Below are 22,271 nucleotides of genomic sequence, written 5' to 3'. Positions count from 1 at the left end.
TAACCAACTTTGCTACAGTAAATTGTGGTATGATTACATTAGGGAAAGTATGTAAGTATCAATGTTGACAGTGGAGCTGATTCAGAGGTGTACAATAACCAACGGCACTGTGCAATATTATGCATATAGACTCCTCCTGCCGGCTTCTGTAATCTGTTGCTGCGGATCACCATTGGACAGGCATGGGCCTAAGGTTACTCAAAATGGCTGCCAGAAATCCACTTCAGAGGCCAGTAAATCTGTGTCTGAAGATGCAGACACTGAATTGGCACGCCTACAAATTGGGGTGGACTTTCCAGTTTTGTTAAACGCTCACTGTTGCCTGCCCCCAAACGGCCACAGTCTTTCAATCAGTCTGCGGCATCCAGGCACTGTAACCAAAGTTGCAGCGCCATCGCTGGACATGCACACTGCAGATTCGACGCCTAGCCAGTAAAAAAAAATCAGCCATTTATGTAAAATTTGATGTGTCTACCTTTTTTAAATCAGCCCCAGTGTTTGTTTACTAATGTGAGTCTTTTTAGACTGACCAGATATATATTTTTTTATTATTACCTTCCTTTTCACATGGTCACTCATGCTTGTTTGAGTTTTGTCATGAAATAGAGAGAGTTGCACCTAAACCATTTGTTCGTGACAGTGAGCAGTTGAGGATTGCAAGTGCCTGGAAATGCTACTGCAGGTTGAGTCTCCCATATCCAAATATTCTGAAATACGGAATATTCCGAAATACGGAATATTTTTAGCATGACTGAGAAAGTGAAACCTTTTGCTTTCTGATGGTTCAATGTACACAAACTTTGTTTAAAGCACAAAATTATTAAAATACAGTATAAAATAACCTTCGGGCTGTGTGTATAATGTGTACATGAAATATACATGAAATTCATGTAATGGAACACACTTTTCTTGATGCACAAAATTATTAAAAATGTTGTATAAAATGACCTGCAGGTAGTGTGTATGAGGTGTATATAGAACATAAATGCATTCTGTGTTTAGATTTGTGTCCTATTTCCAAGACATTTCATTATGGTATGCAAATATTCCAAAATACGGAATATTCCGATATCCAAAATACCCCTAGTCCCAAGCATTTTGGATATGGGAGACTTAACCTGTACAAGTAATGCCTTTGGCCTAAATCTGATTACAAACACTCTGTTGGAGGCCCTCCATGAAACACAATTGCAGCAGGGTTTAGTCAAGGCTAAGTTATGAACAGGCCTGAGACTGTTTTTCTTTCACAGGCACATTGTCCCACTTGTCAATTTAAAACCAGTAACACAGGTAATCCCTGTCCCTGCATGGAATTCGTCCGCTAATCGGAAAGGAACCAGCTACCAGAGAATAGCAGCAGGTTACAGCAGTGACATAGGTATGTGTGGATCAGAAACTTTTTTTTTGTCTTAATTGTTATTTATTGAATTTTCAAGTTGTACACACAACACATACATACAGAATCATAAGAAGGCACAGCAGTATAGAATCACATAATTTTGCTAAAAAAGTTAATGTTAAGCATTAAACAGTGATGTTGTCGACATGCATTGAAAGGATATGCTATCCAATGTTGGACAATGTCATGGCTAATACCAAATCCAGCATACATCTAGCCAGGAATAATAACTACATACCAGGAAAGAATCCAATAATATGCTATATAAAACAAGAGTAGGAAGGATATATCTGAAAAAGTGTGAAAACACCCATGACCCACAGCACTAACAAAGCAGAGAATTGCCAGTATTAAGTTGAGGGCCTGAAGGTGCCAGTCTTGCCCACGCCACTTGACCTGGGTCTAGGATACATCCCAAAGATACTAAAAGCATAGAGGAGGGTCACACCAGGACTGGAAATTATACCCCAAAGTACCTCTGAGAATATGAGAGAGAGGTCTAGTAACCCACCCCCAGAAGGGAAACCATATTTGAGACAAACATCCAACCATTGGGCACACTACGGAATCTGTATGTAATGCCGGCTATCGGGATGCCTCCTGTCACAAGACAGACAGAGGCATGCCAATGGTTGGTATCCCAACAGGGGTTGGGTAAGTATACTTACCCACCCTTCTTGTAGCTTAACCCTAACCCTCCCTGTTAGTTCCTGAACCTAACCCCCCCCACCCCCCTCTTCGTGCCTAAACCTAACCTCCACCCAGTGGTGCCTGACCCTAACCTTTATAATTACCCTAACTACAGTTTTCTGTAATCTGTTTTGTGATCTCTTGGGCTGCCGTTCACTCAGTAGTCCTACAGGGATGTAGTTACCAATCCGGCGGCCTGAATCCCGATGGAGGAAGCCTGACACGGGACTTAAGATAGGCGTCGAAATACTGATGCCTATCTTAATCCCGATGCCAGAATCCAGAAGGATGCCTTACCGAACGAGGTAAGTCTGGGCGCCCTTAGTGTTAGCCGCAGGGGGGGGGAGTTTAGCGGGGTTAGGTATTGGGGAGGTTAGGGTTAGGCACCCCTAGGGGGGAGGGTTAGGTTTAGGCACGAAGTGGAGAGACTTGGGTTTAGGCACTAATGTGGAGGGTTAGGGTGCGGGGTGGGGAGGGTTAGGATTAGGCTACAAGAAGGGAGGGTGAGGGGAAGAAGGGGGGAGGGTAAATATACTTACCTGACCCCTGTCGGGATACCAAACATCGGGCTGCCGCTGTTGGTATATTGACAGCTGGCATTACATACTGATTCCGTCATACAGGCAGGAAGTCTGGTGTGCATATATAAAAATAAAAAAACCTTCCCTAGTGAAAATACCTATTACTTTTACTGATATATGTAGCTCTATTTAAACCTGAATTTTATATTTAATGATCTTTTAGGGCCATATATGTCAAGCTGATTTTTACACATAATTATGCAGAAACTGCGGTTTCTGCATAATTGTATGTATTGTTGCTATGCAGGAGATTTCACAGAACTCTCCGGCAAAGTGCTAATTAGCACTTCACATCGCCGTCCTCATTATCAATGGGGACTACGATATGACCCCTATGCACTAAACTCCAAAAAGCAATGCTTTTTTGGAATTTAGCACCAGTAATTTACACTATCTTCAGATGACGTAAACTACTGTAAGCCTATGGGGGGCTCCATGTGCAGGATGGATTTTTTGATCTCTCCCCCCGCAGCCCCGGCCAGTCCCGGAAGCTGATGCTGTGTGCATGTGCAGTGTTAGTTTCCCCCGGGGAATTCTTTCACTCCTGTGAAAGACTTTTCCTAAATGCAGGGGATATAACACGTCGGGACAGTGCTTACCGCAACCGCTGTCCCTGCGAGTTCCCTGTAGTACATATCAGGAATATTTTAATAAAAAATTTAAATATTCCTGGCGAGTTAGGCACATAATAATCGCGGCAGTACAGCGATTATTAGTACATAGGGCCTGATTCAGAGCCGCTCGTAAGCAGCCGCTCGTTCGCTCCGAGCGATGTTCGTACAACTGCGCATGCGTATGGGTTGTAATACGCATGCGCGAACCAGTCATTGCAGTCGGAAATTGTGTGCTTGTAAAATAGCGAATGCCTGCTAATTTGAGTGACAGGATGAGGCGTTTGTGGGTGGTAACAGGGGAAGGTGCTTGAAAACGGGGAGTGGAGATCCGAACGCAGGCGTGCCAAACGGTCAAAACTGGCGTTTTAAGGGTGTGCATAATTAACAAAGCAGCGTCATCGACCACGTCACTTGGTTGTCTTTTAGCCTGAACTGCTCGCATGATTGCGGTAGGAAAATACTACCACAAGCACTGCGAGCAGTTCATACGCCTTTCGATGTACTCGATTAATCTAATAAATAGCGGAGATGACGTAGGATGCGAACGGCCAGGGGGCGTTTTTTTAAAAAAAGCGAGCGCATGTTTCGTTCGCTCGTTCAGACATAGAGGCGTCAACAGACCGCAAAGAGCGAGCGCTCTATTTAAATATCCGGCCCCTTTTTCTGAACGAGCGAGCGCAAATAGCGTCCGGCTCTGAATCAGGCCCATAGACCCTTAATCTCGTGCCTAGGTAATTTATCCTACAGGAATATAAATAATAAGTCTTGGTGCACTACCACGTTCCTCATCCTCTGAGTAAATGGACCAAAAGACCTTGTGTTTAACAAATTTCATCAACTCTCCACTCTGGTATTTCTGTCCTTCAGTGGGATCCACTCGTGCATTAAAAGATAGGAAAAAAATAAATAAATATATATATATATATATATATATATATAACTGCATCGGCTCGGCACTCCCCATAACACCATTCAACGTGCCTCTGTGCCCTCCTTAGTTAAACAATGATAAGCAAGTGAGGCGGCACTAGAGGACTTCATCCAGCCCTTTTTTTTTTTTTCAAGGTCAGGTACATGACCTTGAAAAAAAGGGCTGGAGCCCTGAAACGTTGGTTGATATTACCATTAAAAACGGATGAAGTCCTCTAGTGCCGCCTCACTTGCTTAATATATATATATATATATATATATATATATATATATATATATATATATATATATATATATATATATATATATATTATTTAGTGTAGTATGTCGTACAACGGAACAGGAACACCCTTCAGTGAATGGATAGAAATGTCCTGTTTCCTTATTCAGACAATGAAGGGTTTTCCTGTTCTATTGTAAGACATACTACACTATATATATTTTTTATCTTTTCATACACGAGTGGATCCCACAGAAGAACAGAAATACCAGAGTGGAGAGTTGATGAAATCTGAGTGGTTGGGATGAATAGACCTTGTTTTTAATAGAGGACTTTGAGGAACGTGGCAGAGCGCCTAGACTTATGATTTATATTATTTCTTCTTGTGTTATAGATTTGGTGGTCTTTTATTCAAAGGGGGCAGTATCAGCCAATTATATTTGCGCCTTGGGACAATTTTAATTTTTGTTTTATACACTTATGCTACAACTCAAAATCTCGGCCTTTATTCAGTGTAGATAAGTGATCCTAACACTCCATTTTAAGCCATTTTATTTTAATCAGTAATTACTGACTTTGGTTAGAAAGGAACCTACTATAGGTAACTCCTAACCAAACAATTATTGATTTATCGTTTTTGTTTAAAAATTCTGATTCTTTAAAGCAATAGGAATAATTGGACCAAAAATTAAATCTGTTCTGGCTTTTTTCTCTACTTGTGACTAGAGCTTGACCTCAAATCAAGGAAGAGACTGTTCAAGAAAGTACGTGGAAAGGAGGTTTGTATGAATGATTTACATCGGAGGGGTGGCATACTGCCACTCCGACTACATCAATAGAACTTGTCTGAACTTTTTCTAATTCACTGTTTGCAGAATCCAGCAAATGTAGCATCTTATGAAAATTATCGACCTCCTCCATCTCCACATCGTCAAAGCCGTGGCTTTGGTATTCCAAAGTATGTATAGCTGAATGATTGCTTTTGATATTTTTATTTTTTACAAGTAATACATTGCATGTACATTAGTAGTCCCTTCTAGAGTCAATGGCCCTCATTCAGAGCCACTCGCTAGCGGCAGTACGCTCGTTCCGAGCGATGTTCGCACATCTGCGCATGCGTACGGTTTTTAGTACGCATGCGCGAACCAGTCAGTGCGGCCGAAAATCGTTGGTACGCAATATAGCGAGGGCCTGCTATTTTGAGTGACAGAATGAGGCGTATGTGGGTGGTAACAGGGGAAGGTGCTTGAAAACGGGGAGTGGAGATCCGAACGCAGGCGTGCTTAAAGGTCAAAACGGGCGTTTTAAGGGAGTGCATAATTAATACAGCAGCGTCATTGACCACGTCACTTGGTTTTTTTTAACTCAGAACTGCTCGCAAAATAGCGGTTGAAAACACCAACCACAAGAATAGCGAGCAGTTCATACGCTGTACGATGTACTCGATTAATCTAATAAATAGCGGACATGACGTATGGTGCGTGCGGCCAGGGGGCGTTTTTATCAAAAAAACGAGCGTATGTTTTGCTCGCTCGTTCAGACTTAGAGGTGGGAACAGACTGCAATTTGCGAACGGATCATTTGAATAGCCACCCCTTGTTTTTGAACGAACGACCACAAATAGCGAACGGCTCTGAATCAGGCCCAATGTGCGCAATTGTGTTTTACTGCATAGAAATTCTTATCAGGGTAGAACTTCTATACATAAAACACACAATTACACACACTTACTCTAAAAGAGACTAGTACAGATGTCTCCTCATACATCTAGCCTCAATATGCAATGCAGCGCGATTTACCTGGCGTGAGTGAGCAGTCTGGTGCTATGCCACTCTGCTAGCATCAGGCGTCTTTTTTTGGCGAAAATGCACCTACTGTACGTCGAAATGTGATGCGACTACGATGCACCGACATACTGTGCTAACTGATTTGATATTCAACACTTGTATATCTGTGTGCACCTGATTCTGTATATGAATCACAATGGAACTTGGAATGAAAAAAACTGTGGCCGCTACATTGTAGCACTTCCTATACAGATTCAGATACTTCGTCGCACACAGATATACAACTATTGCATATCAAATTAATCGGCACAGTCAGCTGGTGCGTTATAGTCGCATCGCATTGCAACCGAGACGTGTGTTCAGCAAAAAAGTCACCCGCACTAGCAGAGTCTCATGGGACCTGGTGCGCCAAGAGGCTTTTTAGCGCGAATGCAGAAAAGATGTGTAAGGGCACCTCTGTACCCTTTGGTGTCCACTAATATCTACACTTTAAAAAGTGAAGTTGGAAAGATTCACAGTTGCCTTAAAACTGCACAAACCCCTCATCTTTTTATACAAAACAACAAAAGGAGAGCAGCTTAATCATCCATTGCATGTGCAACCTGTGTGATGTGACATACTAAATCATTACTATTCAATAGACTATATACAATCAAGAAAAAATAAAAAATGTGTGTGTGTGTATACACCTACAGTGTGTGTGTGTATATATGTTCATATATAGCAAACATAATTATTGTGGCTTGAATATAAATTAACACAATTCAGTCTCAACTTTTTACTTGGCAAATCATTAAAGGAAAGATATTTTCCTAATTGTCATGAAGCAGATAGATGTATAATAGCCATAGTGGTTTTGGCCATGTCCAGCCTAAGTAACAGAAAAGACCTTACACGCATAGATATCTATCTATCTCTGTCTAACTTGTACTGTACGTCTAGATTTAAGCTGATTCTTCTCCTTAAAGATTTGCCCTCCTACACCTACCCTTTTCGCTCTATTCCGTCCTGTGCACTAATTCCTGTATTGAACTAATTTTGTTTCCTTGTTTTTGCGTTTACATATGGTGTACCAGCTTCTTAGGATTAGTTGGGGTTTTTTCGTTGCAAAAGGGTCACTCTTATGATACCTGTGTTTTGCATTTTTACACATACTTATTCCTCAGTTTAGTGTTGCCCAGTTTAAGGGCCGTATTCAATTCAAAAGCAGCGATCGGCGGAAAAGTTTTGCCGGTGACGTCATTTCGCTAGGCGAGGACTTATCCCCCGTATTCAATTGCAAAGACTTTCTGCCGGTGCAAAAAGTCTGCGCCTTGTAACCAGCGGAAAAGATTAGCCTATGAAAGCAGGCGAGAAAGTGCAGAATTGGGGTTTTGGGGTGCAAAGTTGCGGCAACACCCCTGCAGCCTTGGGACAATCCCCCAAAAGGTAAATTGCATAAAAAATGTTTTTTAAAATACTTTAGAACTCCCCAACAAAGTACTTTTGCTTTGGGGGTGAAAAATACCAAAGTTGGGGGACAAACTTAAACACTAGCAAAAAAAACAACTCCAGGGGGTCCCCCAAGTATGCCCCAGGTGTTTTTTGATTGCTGAAGGTGCTTTTTTTTACTTTTATTAAAACCGCATTTTAGCAATTTTAAACCATGGTTGCACCCATTTTCATGTACCCCAAATTTGGTGGGACTACTTATTTTTCCAAAAAACACTGCACAAGTGGTGAAGAATAGAATTTAGCAAAGACGCTAAATAGCACCTATTGAGACCATTCAAGTACCCCAAATACCTTCAGCAGGGCTATTCGGGGGTATCAATAGTGATCCCCCATGTCACTGCATCTTTTGGGGGGATGTCAGGCTGATTCAGTTTGACAGGACTTTCCGCTTCTCCAAGATTTGCCGGGACGCGTTTTCGCATCCTTTGCAATTGAATAGGGCAAATAGCTGGGACGCGCGCTATACTTTTCCGGAGCCCAAACCAGCGATGTAGGCGCAAAGTACACCACGCGTAAAGTCCCGGACTTTTTTTTGCCGGCAATTGAATACGGGGCTAAGACTGGTGTGCTAAATGGGGCTATTTAGTGCGACTTGCAGAAAAGTGTACATGGACACATCTGTATCTTAAAGGCGAGCACCAACCTTGCTTCCTGTAACCATTTTTAAAGATACAAGTCCCATTCTTCCCTGCACAGTACCAGAGGCATCCTCCCCTTCTTAAAGTACTTCTGCGGGCTTCTGTGGTTACAGTAGGGAGAGTGTACCTGTTCCTATACATATTACCATAGCGACAGTTTTTTAGTCTTTAAATGTTAATTAAGACCTATTGGACCTGATTCAGATGTGGACGCTAATGCATTAGTAGCTGCAATGCAAAAATATGGTAATGCTACAGCCGCCTGGACACCCACCTGCGGCTTCGCAGATCCAAGCAACTGCATACAAATATGCAGTGGTGGTTTGCAGATCCTTCGATAATAAATCATCTGCATATACACTATGGTTGCGCAGGATGGCCGACGGAACGGAGATGCTGGTGCCACATTTTCTGCTTATGGAGCATACACATGGTCACATTTGTCAGATCTGTCAGATGAACGATTTGAGCGATTTTTGACTGCATTAAAATGAATGGAATCGTCCAAGTCTGATTGCAAACACATCAGATGTCAGATATCGTTATCTGACCATCGGGAACGCGCATCGTTCAAATCGTTCATCTGACAGATCTGTCAGATTTTCGTTCAGATATGAACGATTGAACGATTTTTTAAATCGTTATCGTTCAGATCTGAAGAAGGATCTGACAGTGTGTATGCTCTATTAAGAATTGCAGATGTAGGTAGATACACAACCTGATAATAGTCACAACACATCTGCGTGCGCATTGTGGCTAAGATGCATGCACAGTCCACTGATAATCTCTCAACTGCGTGAACATCGAAATAGCGTCCACATCTGAATCAGGCCCATAGACAGGAAATATTCTTATCTGGAAATAGCCCTTTATTTTTAGCTTGCATATTTTAATTAAAATGAATGTGAGCTTTGCACACTGCTTGGTTAGGTAAAATATTCAGTGATCGGTTTTAGCAGCGGCAAAACCAGAACATTAGAAAAAATACTTGTAATAACGCTTTCCCCCATGCAATAGCTCTTAAAAGTACACTTGTTGCATAAGATGGAAAAAGCATAAATTTGTTTTTGGTATAATGTCCATTTAATACCGTAGTATATATCAGAAGTTTTATACTAAGTGATGTTGCGCTAATGTTGAAATCAAAATATATAATTATAATAACTTGACATGTCAGAAATAAATACCAAGACACCAATAATATAATCAAATAATAATTTATAAAAGACACAATCTCAATAACACTATAAAATATATATAATCATACATGCAATGTATATCTCATCTGAAGATCCATGCTCTTTGATAAAGCTTCTTAAAATAGAAGCGAAACGCATCAGTGATACCTGCTTTTGATACTACTATTTACCTTACCGGACTACATCTAAACCTCAGCTGGAAATTTCGCGTTACGGAGTGAGAGCTATGCAGTTATATGTGGAGAGAAAGTCCTTAACATCCGTATTTCAACAGCGGCTGGAAAAAAGGCGGTCATGGGCTGACAAAATTCTTGCCTCCAAAAGCCTTATAAGCCGGGACCATCGGGCTGTTCGTTCTCCGTAAGCTGGGACTCCACACTCTATACATGGCAAACACCGCTATTGGACAGTGAGCCTCCGATAGTTACAACTTGAGAGGTCTGGTTCATGAAGCCCTAAAAAAGGACCTTATACACACAAGTTCAGTGAGAGCTATATGACTGTTACAAAATTACAACCTTAATTGATAGCATATGAAGGAAACTCCCGATTGTGGATTTATTACATCTATACAGTTATATAGGGATTTCTGGAGTGGTCTTCAGATGAGATATACATTGTATGCATGATTATATATATATTTTATAGTGTTATTGAGATTGTGTCTTTTATAAATTATTTTTTGATTTATATTATTGGTGTCTGGTATTTATTTCTGACATGTCAAATTATAATTAGATATTTTGATTTCAACATTAGCGCAACATCACTTAGTATAATAGTTGTTTTTTACGACTATCTTCGGATAGTTGGTATTTACTAGGTTTACACCAACCTACAGGTGTGTGATGCTATTTTTTATTAATTATTATTTACCGTATTTACTATTTTCATTCTCATCTGTCAATTAGCGTCCTGCTTACATTTTGTTGTGGTCATATATCATAAGTTCCCAAACTCCGCCATTACAGTCCAAGTTTTAGGTGTATCCATGCTTAAGCACAGGTGACTTATTAGTACCTCGGTCAATTTGATTTAACCATCTGGACTCTAGCATGGATATCGTTTAAAACCTGCACTGCACTGGCAAATTTTGAAACATATGGCATATAGTATATTTACTGTATTATAGAGTGTTGACATTCATGTAATATTACAATGCTCTAACTTCTATATTCTTTACTTTATCAAAGGTCTTCACCTCGCTATATTAACAGACATGCAATTATGAGTCCAGAAATCTCTTTTTACAACAGTCCTGGGAAGAGGTGTTACCAGAATTTTGACAACTATTCCTATAGAACTAGGTATGCCTACTTGTGCAAACAGTTAGCATAAGAATAATAATTAAGTTTCACTATAGTGATTTACTTCATAGGTCTCATCATTGCACCTCTTAATACTTTATAAATACTGTTCATTTGCAAAATTTCACGTTTGTATGTATGCATCACAACCTGGCACTGGAGAACCTCAGTCGGAGGCCTGGGAGTCTAGGGTGTGGAGTGACAGCAGGTGAGGAGGAAGTAGATAGGACTTCCTCATTGGCTAGATCAGAGTGTTGGCGAGACCTGACCAAAGGCGCAGAGTATAACTCACTGGTGGTTTTCACCATTGACCCCTCCAATTGGGATTTGGGCATCGCGGCACCCAGTGAGCAGATCGCGGCCCTCTGGTCAGGTACCTGGAAACTAGCCGTGAGACAGGGTGACAGAGTTGAAAAGAAAAAGTACTTGCACTGAAGAATACACTGGTGATTATACACTAAAGGATCAATACACTGGGAATGTCACGTAGAGATTATCACCAGGGAATGTCACAGACTAACTGCACTAGAGAATAGATACACAGAATATCTTCGATGAGTGACACAGGGAGTTGACACGTAGAATATTCCAAAAGCGTATCAGAGGATCATTTCACAGGTAAGCACTGGGATATACCGCAGGAGATCCTTACGCAGGTTATCACTGGGATATATCTCAGGAGATCCATATGCAGATTAGCACTGAAGTGCCCCATAGGAGATCCAGACACAGGGTAAGATAAATACATGAGTCACTGTAGATACAGATGCAGGATAAGGACTAAAGGGTATCGCAAGAGGTCCAGACGTAGTATAGTGTTGAGGTTTTCACTTAGTCAGTGCGGGGACTGAATATATATATATATATATATATATATATACTACAAATCTGTATGCGGACTGAAGATTGTAACACTGGAAATCAGTACAAGGACTGAAATATATTACACTGGAGATCCTGACGTGGAGTAGCACCGGAGAATACCACAGCATGGAACCTGGAACAATGTAACAGCCACAGTCACTGAAAGTAGTGAAGCGAAGTGGCTCAGGCCACTTCATGTTTCCTGGGGTCCTGCTTTATACCCTTAGGTAGCTGTCCATTGGAGGAGAGAGTCAGCTGAGAGCTGGCAAGGCAACCATTGGGTGAGGGACAAGTCAGGTGATGCAGACCAAAATGTCTGCACCCATGACCGCAGCTGCGGGAACCAGGACTCATGTATGGAAGTCCTAGCAGACCCCGTGAAGAAAACTCAGCACTCCACCTGGCGTCTGACCGCCTGGGAGATCAAGGCTGCCAGCTCCGTGGTGAGTAGCGGCCGATCCCAGTCCGCATCCTGACTGTGTGTGTGTATGTATGTATATATATATGTATGTATATATATATATATATATATATATATATATATATATAGTATGTGTGTGTTTTATAATAATATATATATATATATATATATATATATATATATGGTATATGTACTAAATGATTAATGCTGGGGCGCTTTAATAGAACTCTAAAAAGCTGAAACATATATTCCTTATGCTGTGCATTATAGTCCCTCCGAGGTTTAAAGGTTCCGGTTCTTTTCTTTTAAAGATGCAATTTCGCCGGTATTCGTGCTTGTTCCCAATATTGATCAATTAGTCCGTATGTTTGAGCTTGTTTTAAATCCTCCTCGAGGCTCTACAAAAGATACCCAAGAAACAGGCCCGAGGACAATACTAATAAAATTCCATAAACATTAAAATATGCTTTTATTAAATATACCAAAGTATCAGATGGACAAAAAAACCTTACACAGATTTGGTGGTATATCAACATCTGCTTTAAAGATAAAAATGTATTTCTCTATACTAGAGGTTCTCAAACTCTGTCCTCAGGATCTCACACAGTTCAATTTTTCCAGGTCACCCAGCAGGTGCACAGGTGTGTTCATTACTCACTGACATGTTTGAAAAGATCCACAGGTGCAGCTAATTATTTCACTGGTAATTATGTGAGGAGACCTGCAAAACATGCACTGTGTGGGGTCCTGAGGACCGAGTTTGAGAACCTGTGCTCTACACCTTCCAAACGAGGGAATATTTTAAGTGTAATGTCCACCTTTCACATATACCCTACGCGTTTTGTCTCTTTCCGAGACGTCATGGGTAAATCTAAAAAATACATACATGTATATAAATTTATTTATTACACTGGGTGTCTCTGGTAACAAATCAAACTCAATCAACAAAACTGTATTCCAATGTGTTATATACAGTCAGGTGCATAAATATTGGGACATTGACAGAATTTTCATATTTTGGCCTCTATTTACCACCACAATGCCTTTGAAATGAAACAAACAAGATGTGCTTTAACTGCAGACTTTCAGATTTAATTTGAGGATAATTACATCCAAATCAGGTGAACGGTGTAGGAATTACAACTGTTTCTATATGTGCCTTCCACTTTTTAAGGGGCCAAAAGTAATGGGACTATCAACTGAAAAGCTATTTCATGGACAGGTGTGGGCTATTCCCTCGTTATTTCATTATCAATTAAGCAGGTAAAAGGTCTGGAGTTGATTCTAGGTGTGACATTTGCATTTGGAGTCAGTTGCTTTCGACTCTCAATATGAGATCCAAAGAGCTGTCACTATCAGTGAAGCAAGCCATCATGAGGCTGAAAAATCAAAAACAAACCCATCAGAGAGATAGCAAAAACATTAGGTGTGGCCAAATCAACTGTTTGGAACATTCTTAAAAAGAAAGAACGCATCGGAGAGCTATGCAACACCAAAAGACCCGGAAGACCATGGAAAACAACTGTGGTGGATGATAAAAGAATTATTTTCCTGGTGAAGAAAAACCCCTTCACAACAGTTGGCCAAATCAAGAACACTCTCCAGGAGGTAGGTGTATATGTGTCAAAGTCAACAATCAAGAGAAGACTTCACAAGAGTGAATATAGAGGGTTCACCACAAGATGTAAACCATTGGTGAGCCTCAAAAACAGGAAGACCAGATTAGAGTTTGCCAAACAACATCTAAAAAAGCCATTACTGTTCTGGAACAACATCCTATGGACAGATGAGACAAAGATCAACTTGTACCAGAGTGATGGGAGGAGAAGAGTATGGAGAAGGAAAGGAACTGCTCATGATCCAAAACATACCACCTCATCAGTGAAGCATGGTGGTGGTAGTGTCCATGGCGTGGGCATGTATGGCTGCCAATGGAACTGGTTCCCTTGGATATATTGATGATGTGACTGCTGACAAAAGCAGCAGAATGAATTCTGAAGTGTTTCGGGCAATATTTTATGCTCATATTCAGTCAAATGCTTCAGAACGCATTGGACGGCGCTTCACAGTGCAGATGGACAATGACCCGAAGCATACTGCAAAAGCAACCAAAGAGTTTTTTTAAGGCTAAGAAGTGGAATGTTATGCAATGGCCAAGTCAATCCCCTGACCTGAATCCGATTGAGCATGCATTTCGCTTGATGAAGACAAAACTGAAGGGAAAATGCCCCAAGAACAAGCAGGAACTGAAGACATTTGCAGTAGAGGCCTGGCAGAGCATCACCAGGGATGAAACCCAGCGTCTGGTGATGGCTATGCGTTCCAGACTTCAGGCTGTAATTGCCTGCAAAGGATTTGCAACAAAGTATTAAAAAGTGAAAGTTAGGTTTAGGATTGTTTAGTTTGTCCCATTACTTTTGGCCCCTTAAAAAGTGGGAGGCACATATAGAAACCGTTGTAATTCCTACACCGTTCACCTGATTTGGATGTAATTACTCTCAAATTAAATCTGAAAGTCTGCAGTTAAAGCACATCTTGTTTGTTTCATTTCAAAGCCATTGTGGTGGTGAATAGAGGCCAAAATATGAAAATTCTGTCAATGTCCCAATAGTTATGCACCTGACTGTATCTTTTTCCTAGCAACATACCTCAAAATCAATGTACATTCATGTAGTCATGGTTTGACAGTATTCTAGACTATTCTCAAAATCAAGTAATATACGACCTATTTGAGAATACATATTTCACTAGCAAGTCTCTTAATTACAGCTCATTCACCTAGCTGCTTATACTCAAAGGAGACATGTCCAAGTTTTAACTCTAAATTACATACCTCACAACTGAGGTGTGTATTGCAGTATTCGTAATTGTCTGATCTTTTAATAGTCGAATTCAATGACCAAAACTGTTAACGATACTGCCTTATAGTAAATGTGCATACTTGAATCTTATACCTTAAAGCTTATGGAACTGAATTTACTCAGTTAATCCTGCCTTTTAACCTCTCAAGGCTACGACATCACTTTCTCACAAATTCTATAGGTGCTTTAGTGAAACTGGGATAGTCCCCTTTGTTTATATTTCAACTTGACCTAGATAATATCACCTTATGTGAGAAGGGCTGAGTTAGTGAAACGCTTATTAGGAAACATATAGCATTACATTTAACAGAAAACGATAATTGAAAGAAATCAATCCCAGCATCCCTCACGGTTTTGTAGTTCCCTCATAATTGGGTCAAAGGCGCCATTGTGATGTACCCGGATTCTATATCCGGTTAATATTACCGTCACCTGGGTAACTGATAAGATTAAGCAACCACTTATGGTGATGTCACTCGTCACGTGTTCGTACGGCTTGACATTGCAGTCAATAAATGCCGGCTTATATCTAGCTGCCGGTCCCCTCTGTCCCTGCTACATACTAGAGCACTCATGCTCCGTATCACGCATATTATGCCGTGCAGATGTATGCCAAATCAGCGGTATCTGATGCTATCACCATCACTCGTGTTTACTGTATTTCCTGTTTCCATAGAGCCGGGTGCCATCTTGGTCAGAGTTTGCTTTACTCCATAGTTGTTGTTGCTCTTTTTATAAATACCATGGTAACAAGCGCCATCATGGATTATCTAAAATTATATTCCTATTGAAAATTACCAATAAATGAACAAAACTTCGTATTGCCATACTGCAATACATAAATGACATAATATTACTATAGGTTCCAATAACTTGGTAGAAAATATAAGTATTTATGAAATAACTTGGTGATAGGGGGGATAGGTGATCATATAGCATATAACTATATAATAATAATCCTGATCTAGTAGGCATATTAGTGGAGGTTTTATATAATATTTTCCTATAACAAGTGACATAACTATATCCAACTTATTTTAATTTTTATTTTAAAGTGTCTATTAAATTTTATATTATATAATTATTACATTAATTGTAATTATTATCATTAACCAATCTTGAACAATCCCCTTTAACCAATTTATAAATTGTGTGCACTAGTGCATTACTACAAGGAGATTGTTTAGTGCTAAAAATTATATTGGTGTGACAATTCTCTTAATAACTTATTGACCTAATAATACTACATATTCTAACTATAGTAATAAGTGTGTGGTGATACATCCCCTAATTTAATATTAGAATAGAAATTATTATAAATACATAATATATTCTTTAATTCAAATGAACATACCCTACATTTAGATGTGCAACCCTCCTGTGCGTTTATAAACTATAATATTAACCTTAATTAACCATACCTCAATGATATTATCTAATAAATACTACCGCTAAATTCCCATTTTCCCAAACTTAGTTTTGTTCAACAACTTTTTTTTTGGTTGATCTTCCAAAAAAATCTTCCAGTTTCACATTAATATACCTTCATATCATTTCCTCATAACTTCCTTACACCATTTGTACATAAATTATTACATTTTATTGCTCTTCTTGATTGGTTAACATAATATGTAGGTCTCTCAACTAGCCACTTAAAGAAAAGAAACTATGTCAATCCCTTCATTTAAACCACTCGGGAAAAGGGTATTAAGCATATATATCCAATATGTCTCTCTTTTGGCCAATGTTAACTCTATTACTCCCTCTTGGATCCTCAGTTATATGTTATGTAAGTCCTTTTTGTTTCTGACTTGTGTACGTCCGAAAAATGCCTAGGTAAGCTCTGGTTCTTGACTTTATTTGTAATATTACGTAAATGTTCTTGTATGCGTAATTTCAGGCTCCTTTTTGTCTTCCCTATGTATGCTAGCCCACACTTGCAGGTAATTCTGTACACCACAAAATTGTTCATACAAGTGACTACTTCTTGCAATGTATACTTCCTACCATTCTCCCTCTGTTGTATAAAGTTAGTTTTTTCCATGAATTTGCAATTCATACTCTATTGCAGGGATAACACCCAGGTTTCTTTACAAGAAACTGACCCCCATTAGTAACCTTTTCACCAGTGATGACATCTTTTCAAGATTTCATTCTACAGGGTGCAAATATGTTCTTCAAGTTTGTAGCTTTCCTATAAACAATATTCGGTCTATTAGGGATATGTGGACCTAATATCAGATCTTTAAGCAGCAGATACCAGTGACGCTCCATGATCTATTTTTATCTTAACATTCTCTTTATTGTATTGAGTAATAAATGGTCTGCAGTTTTCAAACCCTTTTTGGTTATAACTTCCTTTTTCTGAATAAGCTCCCCTCTATCTTTAACTGAAGCTTTCCACCTAGCGTTATCTATTGCTTCAATATTATACCCTCTGTCAACAAAAATATTTGTCAAACTTTCAGACTGTAAGCAATACATTTTTAGATTGCTGCAATTTTTCCTCAATCTGATAAACTGTGAATAAGGAACGTTATTTTTCCATGCTGGTAATGGCAACTGTTAGAAGGAATAAGCTGTTGGCATCTGTTTCTTTAAAAAAAATTTTTTGGTGACAATGCTCTCCACTTTGTCCTCTAAACAAATGTCCAATTAGTCAATATTTACAGGGTCAAGTTTGAACGTAAAATTCAAATTGTAAGAATTATGTATTTGTGATATAAAGGCTTCTATGCTGATATCACCTTTCCCATACCAGGATGAAGTCGTCAGTATACCGACAATAAAATTTAATATTTTCTCTCAAACTTTCTTTGCCATATATAAACTCCTCCTCCCAACTCTTACACCCATTTTCCCAAACTTAGTTGTGTTCAACAAGTTTGAGTGATTTTCCAAAAAAACGTTGTTTCACATTACTATACCTTCATATCATTTCCTCATAACTTCCTTACACCAGTTGTACATATATTATTACATTTTATTGCTCCTCTTGATTGGTTAACATAATATGTAAGTCTCTTAACTAGCCACTTAAAGAAAAGAAACTATGTCAATCCCTTCATTTAAACCACTTGGGGAAAGGTGACCAAGGTGACGGTAATACAAACCGGATATAGAACCCTGTACATCACATGGGCGCCTTTGACCCAATTATGAGGGAACTACAAAACTGTGAGGGATGCTGGGATTGATTTATTTCAATTATCTTTTTCTGTTAAATATAACGCAATATGTTTCCTAATATTAATCGTTTCACTAGCTGAGCCCTTCTCACATAATGTGATATTATCTAGGTCAAGTTGAATTATAAACAAAGGGGATTATCCCCGTTTCACTAAACCACCTATAGCATTTGGGAGAAAGTGATGTCGTAGCCTTGAGAGGTTAAAAGGCAGGATTAACTGAGTAAATTCAGTGTAGCAATTGGACAGAGAGGTACAAGGACATAACTAGTAAGTAGTGAATTGAATTCCTAAAGGAATGTTCCAGTTACCTTCTGCATTGGAAATATCAAATATGTGGTTTTTAATGGATGTTATGTATAGTTCTTTTTTAAGTATATGGGGAATTATCCTAAACTATAGGTGATGATATATTATTATTCTATGAATAAATTGTATATATATGTAAGGGATATTAATTATGAAAATTGTGAAGGTTAAAAATTAAGTATACATTGTAAAGAAACAGGTAAGATGTAAAGTAATGATATGTTAATTTGTTTGACCACAAAAATTATGATGACCATATGAGTGAATAAATAAGTCCAATAGAGCCGAATAATTGTGAGCAGTAGCTTAGTGGAATTGAACCTAGAGTATAAGGCTCATTATTGAAATGTGTTTTCAATACTTATAGGTTTTTTACAGTTTTTGGTAATTGAATTTGACTATTAAAAGATCAGACATTAATTACGAATAACGCAATACACACATCAGTTGTGAGGTATGTAATTTAGAGTTAAAACTTTGAAATGTCTCCTTTTGAGTATAATAAGCATGGTGATGAGCTGTAATTAAGCGACTTGCCAGTGAGATATGTATTCTCAAATAGGTCGTATATTACTGGATTTTGAGAATCTTCTCGAATACTGTCAAACCATGACTACATGTATGCACATTGATTTTGAGGTATGTTCCTAGGAAAAAGATATAACATTGGAATACTATTTTGTTTATGTATTGAGTTTGATTTGTTACCAGAGACACCCAGTGTATGTATGTATGTGTGTGTGTATGTATATATATATATGTATGTATGTGTGTGTGTGTATATATATATATATATTGTATGTATTTTTTAGATTTAACCCTGAAGTAGTCTCAGAAAGAGACGAAACGTGTAGGGTTTACGTGAAAGGTGGACATTACACTTAAAACATTCCCTCGTTTGGAAGGTGTAGAGAAATAATTTTTTATCTTTAAAGCAGATGTTGATATACTACCAAATCTGTGTAAGATTTTTTTTGTCCATCTGATACTTTGGAATATTTTAATAAAAGCATATTTTAATGTTTATGGAATTTTATTAATATTGTCTTTGGGTGTTTTCTGGTATGAGGGTATCTTTTGTAGAGCCTTGAGGAGGATTTAAAACCAGCTCAATCATATGGATTAATTGATCAGTATTGGGAACAAGGATGAATACCGGCCAAATTGCATCTTTAAAAGAAAAGAATCGGAACCTATAAGCCTCGGAGGGACTGTAATACATGGCATAAGGAATATGTTTAATCTCTTTAGAGTTCTATTGAAGCGCCCCAGCAGCAATCATTTTGTAAATTTTCTAGAGCAATCCTACTAACAGAGGACTTACTGAAGGGTGCAGCTGTGTCCTATTATAGTGCAGGTTCGTTCTGTGTGTGTGTGTGTATGTATGTATATATATATGTATAATAAAATATATATTATAATTAGTATGGCAGTATCACCAGAGATGGTGCTGGTGAGCAGCAGATTCTGTGTGTGTGGCAGGAGAGATCTGCCCACAGAGTACAAAAGCATTGTGGGAAGATGTGTAATGGCTGCCATAGGACCAGAGCCCAGGTGAGGCTGCTGGTGGACACAGTCAGACAGTTCAGGTGGGGCTGCAGTGTAAGTGAAGCAGACCAGGAGGTCAGGATCATACCTGCAAGGAGGCAGGGAGATCCCTATACCTCTGACACTGTCCTTGTGAGAGGCGGCAGCCAACAAGCTAAAAAAAGCTATACCAGGCCAGGAGGCCAGGGTCCAGTCCTGCATGTGGCAGGAAGGACCACCAATCTCGGAGACTGTGAGAGACTTTCATGCAGATTAGCTGCTTCTATAGAGAGGGTTCAAGAAGTGAGCTAGCGCCCTAAGAGAGGGCTAGTTTGTTAATTATTTTCTGTTTACTGGTTTCCATGCTGGAAGTAAAGAACCATTTTCATTTGTTTTTACTGGAACGCAATGTGTGGATTCTAATTCTGCACCTAATCACAGCACCACTGACCCTAATCTACCGAGCTAATTACCCAACAACATTACAATATGGTGGAGAATGCGGGCAGAAGGCTCTATGCAGAAAGGTCTACACAAAAATACAAATGGAAGTATAGATGCTTATTGCACTACATAATTGGACTTCTCCAAAGGAGGCTCACTGCACCTGAGTGATGGAATGCTCGTCAAGGTGGTGAGTGAAGAGAGGTTTATAGTGAAGTGGTGTTTAATAAAAAAAAAAGTCTGCAAGTGTACATCTTTTCCTTGGAAAGGAAGAGAAATAAGTGTTACTCAAGTTGCTGGAGAATTGTTTTGCTTATGGGAGAGGCAAAGTTTGCCAGAAACAGAAGTATTCAAGTGTTTTGCAAAAGAGAAGTGTACACTTCCTCAGCAAGGGTTAAAATAAATTGTGTGGTTTAGCCTGGTGAATTGCTCAAGCTTATTAAGTCAGGTGTGGCTAATCAAGTGTGGCGTGGAGCAGAGATTCCTATTGAAAGGCTATTGTCACTGCTTGATACATGCTGGTAATTGTAGTGCCACATGAAGAAAAATGTTTTTGCTGTGTTGAAAATACTTTTGAAGGCAAAGTGTAATATAGTAAAAACAAAACCAAGTTGTTCCTGTGTATTTTGTGCCAATAATTATGGGAAATAAATTTTTTTTTTCTAAAGGTAGACCACCTACAAAGGTTCATTCTCAGTCTAGAGAGATGAAAAACCCAGGCTGGAGTTTTCAGTCTGAATGTGAAGAAAGTCTCTTACATGAAAGTGATTTAAAGCTGTTTGAAATCCTCTGTGGTGAATCCTTTCGAATTGATGGGGTAAAAAGTGTTATTCCATACAAAGAGACATTGCAAGAGACATTTAAAAAGCAGAATAAAGATGTCAGTGTGTGTGGTCAGTGTGTGGTGCAAGGTCCACTAGGAGAGGACTATGGCCCTCATTCAGAGGTGCTCGCAAGAAGCGAGCGCTCGTTCTGAATGAGGGCGGCCGCTTCATTTTTGAAGTGCAGCCTCCTGGTTGTTAGCGACCGACCAGGTTGGTGGTCGCGATGGTGAACACCATCGCGACCATCAGAGCTTGCGACGAGACCCTAAGGGTGGGTCTCGGCAGCCGCAAGCCCCAGGGAGCTTCCTGCTCTGAAAGAGCAGGAAACTCCCCACTGACATCACTGATGTCAGTGCGGCCGCCCACAAAATGATAGGCGTCCGTTTTGGAAACCATCCCCCCAGCCCGCCTACAAAACGGGGCGAGCTGTCAATCAACATCAACAGCCACCCCTTTTGTATAGAGCTCCGGAGCGAGAAAGCTTCTATCTCGCTCCGGGGCTTGCGCACGCGCAGTGCGGCCGCTGCGCGTGCACAGCGCTAACTATCGACCCGGTTGCGAGCACATCGGTGCTTGCAACCAGGTCTGACTGAGACCCAAAGTCCGCATGGAAAAAGTTGACACTGTGTGAAGTTTGGCGTGAAACACTTATGCGCTATTGTGACCAGATAAGTGACTAGGAGGACAAGTCTACAAAAGAGAAGCTTTTGTATGTGCAAATTGAATAGACGTTACAGAGTGAGTTGTCATCTTTGAAAATAGCATTGGTGCAAGAAGAAGAAAATAGACTTGAAGTTCTTAAAAAGACAGACCTCAAATTAAGCGGTTATGTCTGAATGCCTTGAGGATGCTAAAATGTTCCAATGTGTTACAAAGTATGAGAATGATGTGCTCCTAGCCAAGAATGATGTATTGGAGCAAGATAGTGTTGAAGTGCAGCAAAAGTGTGTGGTACTTCAGCAGGAAGTAGAAGA

At 39.6% G+C, this 22,271-nt stretch overlaps 1 protein-coding gene across 9 annotated transcripts in view; it reads left to right on the top strand.

Annotated features, from left to right (window-relative positions):
• LOC148511705 (UDP-N-acetylglucosamine transferase subunit ALG13-like) overlaps positions 1-22,271 on the top strand; it is a 263,195-nt gene that overhangs the window by 93,128 nt on the left and 147,796 nt on the right. For 8 of the 9 annotated variants that reach the window (XM_088482840.1, XM_088482847.1, XM_088482838.1 and 5 more), the window contains exons 13-16: positions 1,251-1,378; positions 5,161-5,213; positions 5,310-5,392; positions 10,746-10,859. In XM_088482840.1, the coding sequence (XP_088338966.1) occupies positions 1,251-1,378; positions 5,161-5,213; positions 5,310-5,392; positions 10,746-10,859 (378 nt within the window). The remainder of the gene's footprint in view (positions 1-1,250; positions 1,379-5,160; positions 5,214-5,309; positions 5,393-10,745; positions 10,860-22,271) is intronic. The other variant, XM_088482846.1, reaches the window with a different exon arrangement.

This window comes from Taudactylus pleione, unplaced genomic scaffold (assembly GCF_031769625.1).
Source record: "Taudactylus pleione unplaced genomic scaffold, aTauple2 ptg000296l, whole genome shotgun sequence".
In the NCBI taxonomy this organism is placed as follows: Eukaryota; Metazoa; Chordata; class Amphibia; order Anura; family Myobatrachidae; genus Taudactylus; species Taudactylus pleione.
The sequence above is the reverse complement of the archived record's forward strand: the minus strand, read 5'-3'. Positions and strand labels throughout refer to the sequence as shown.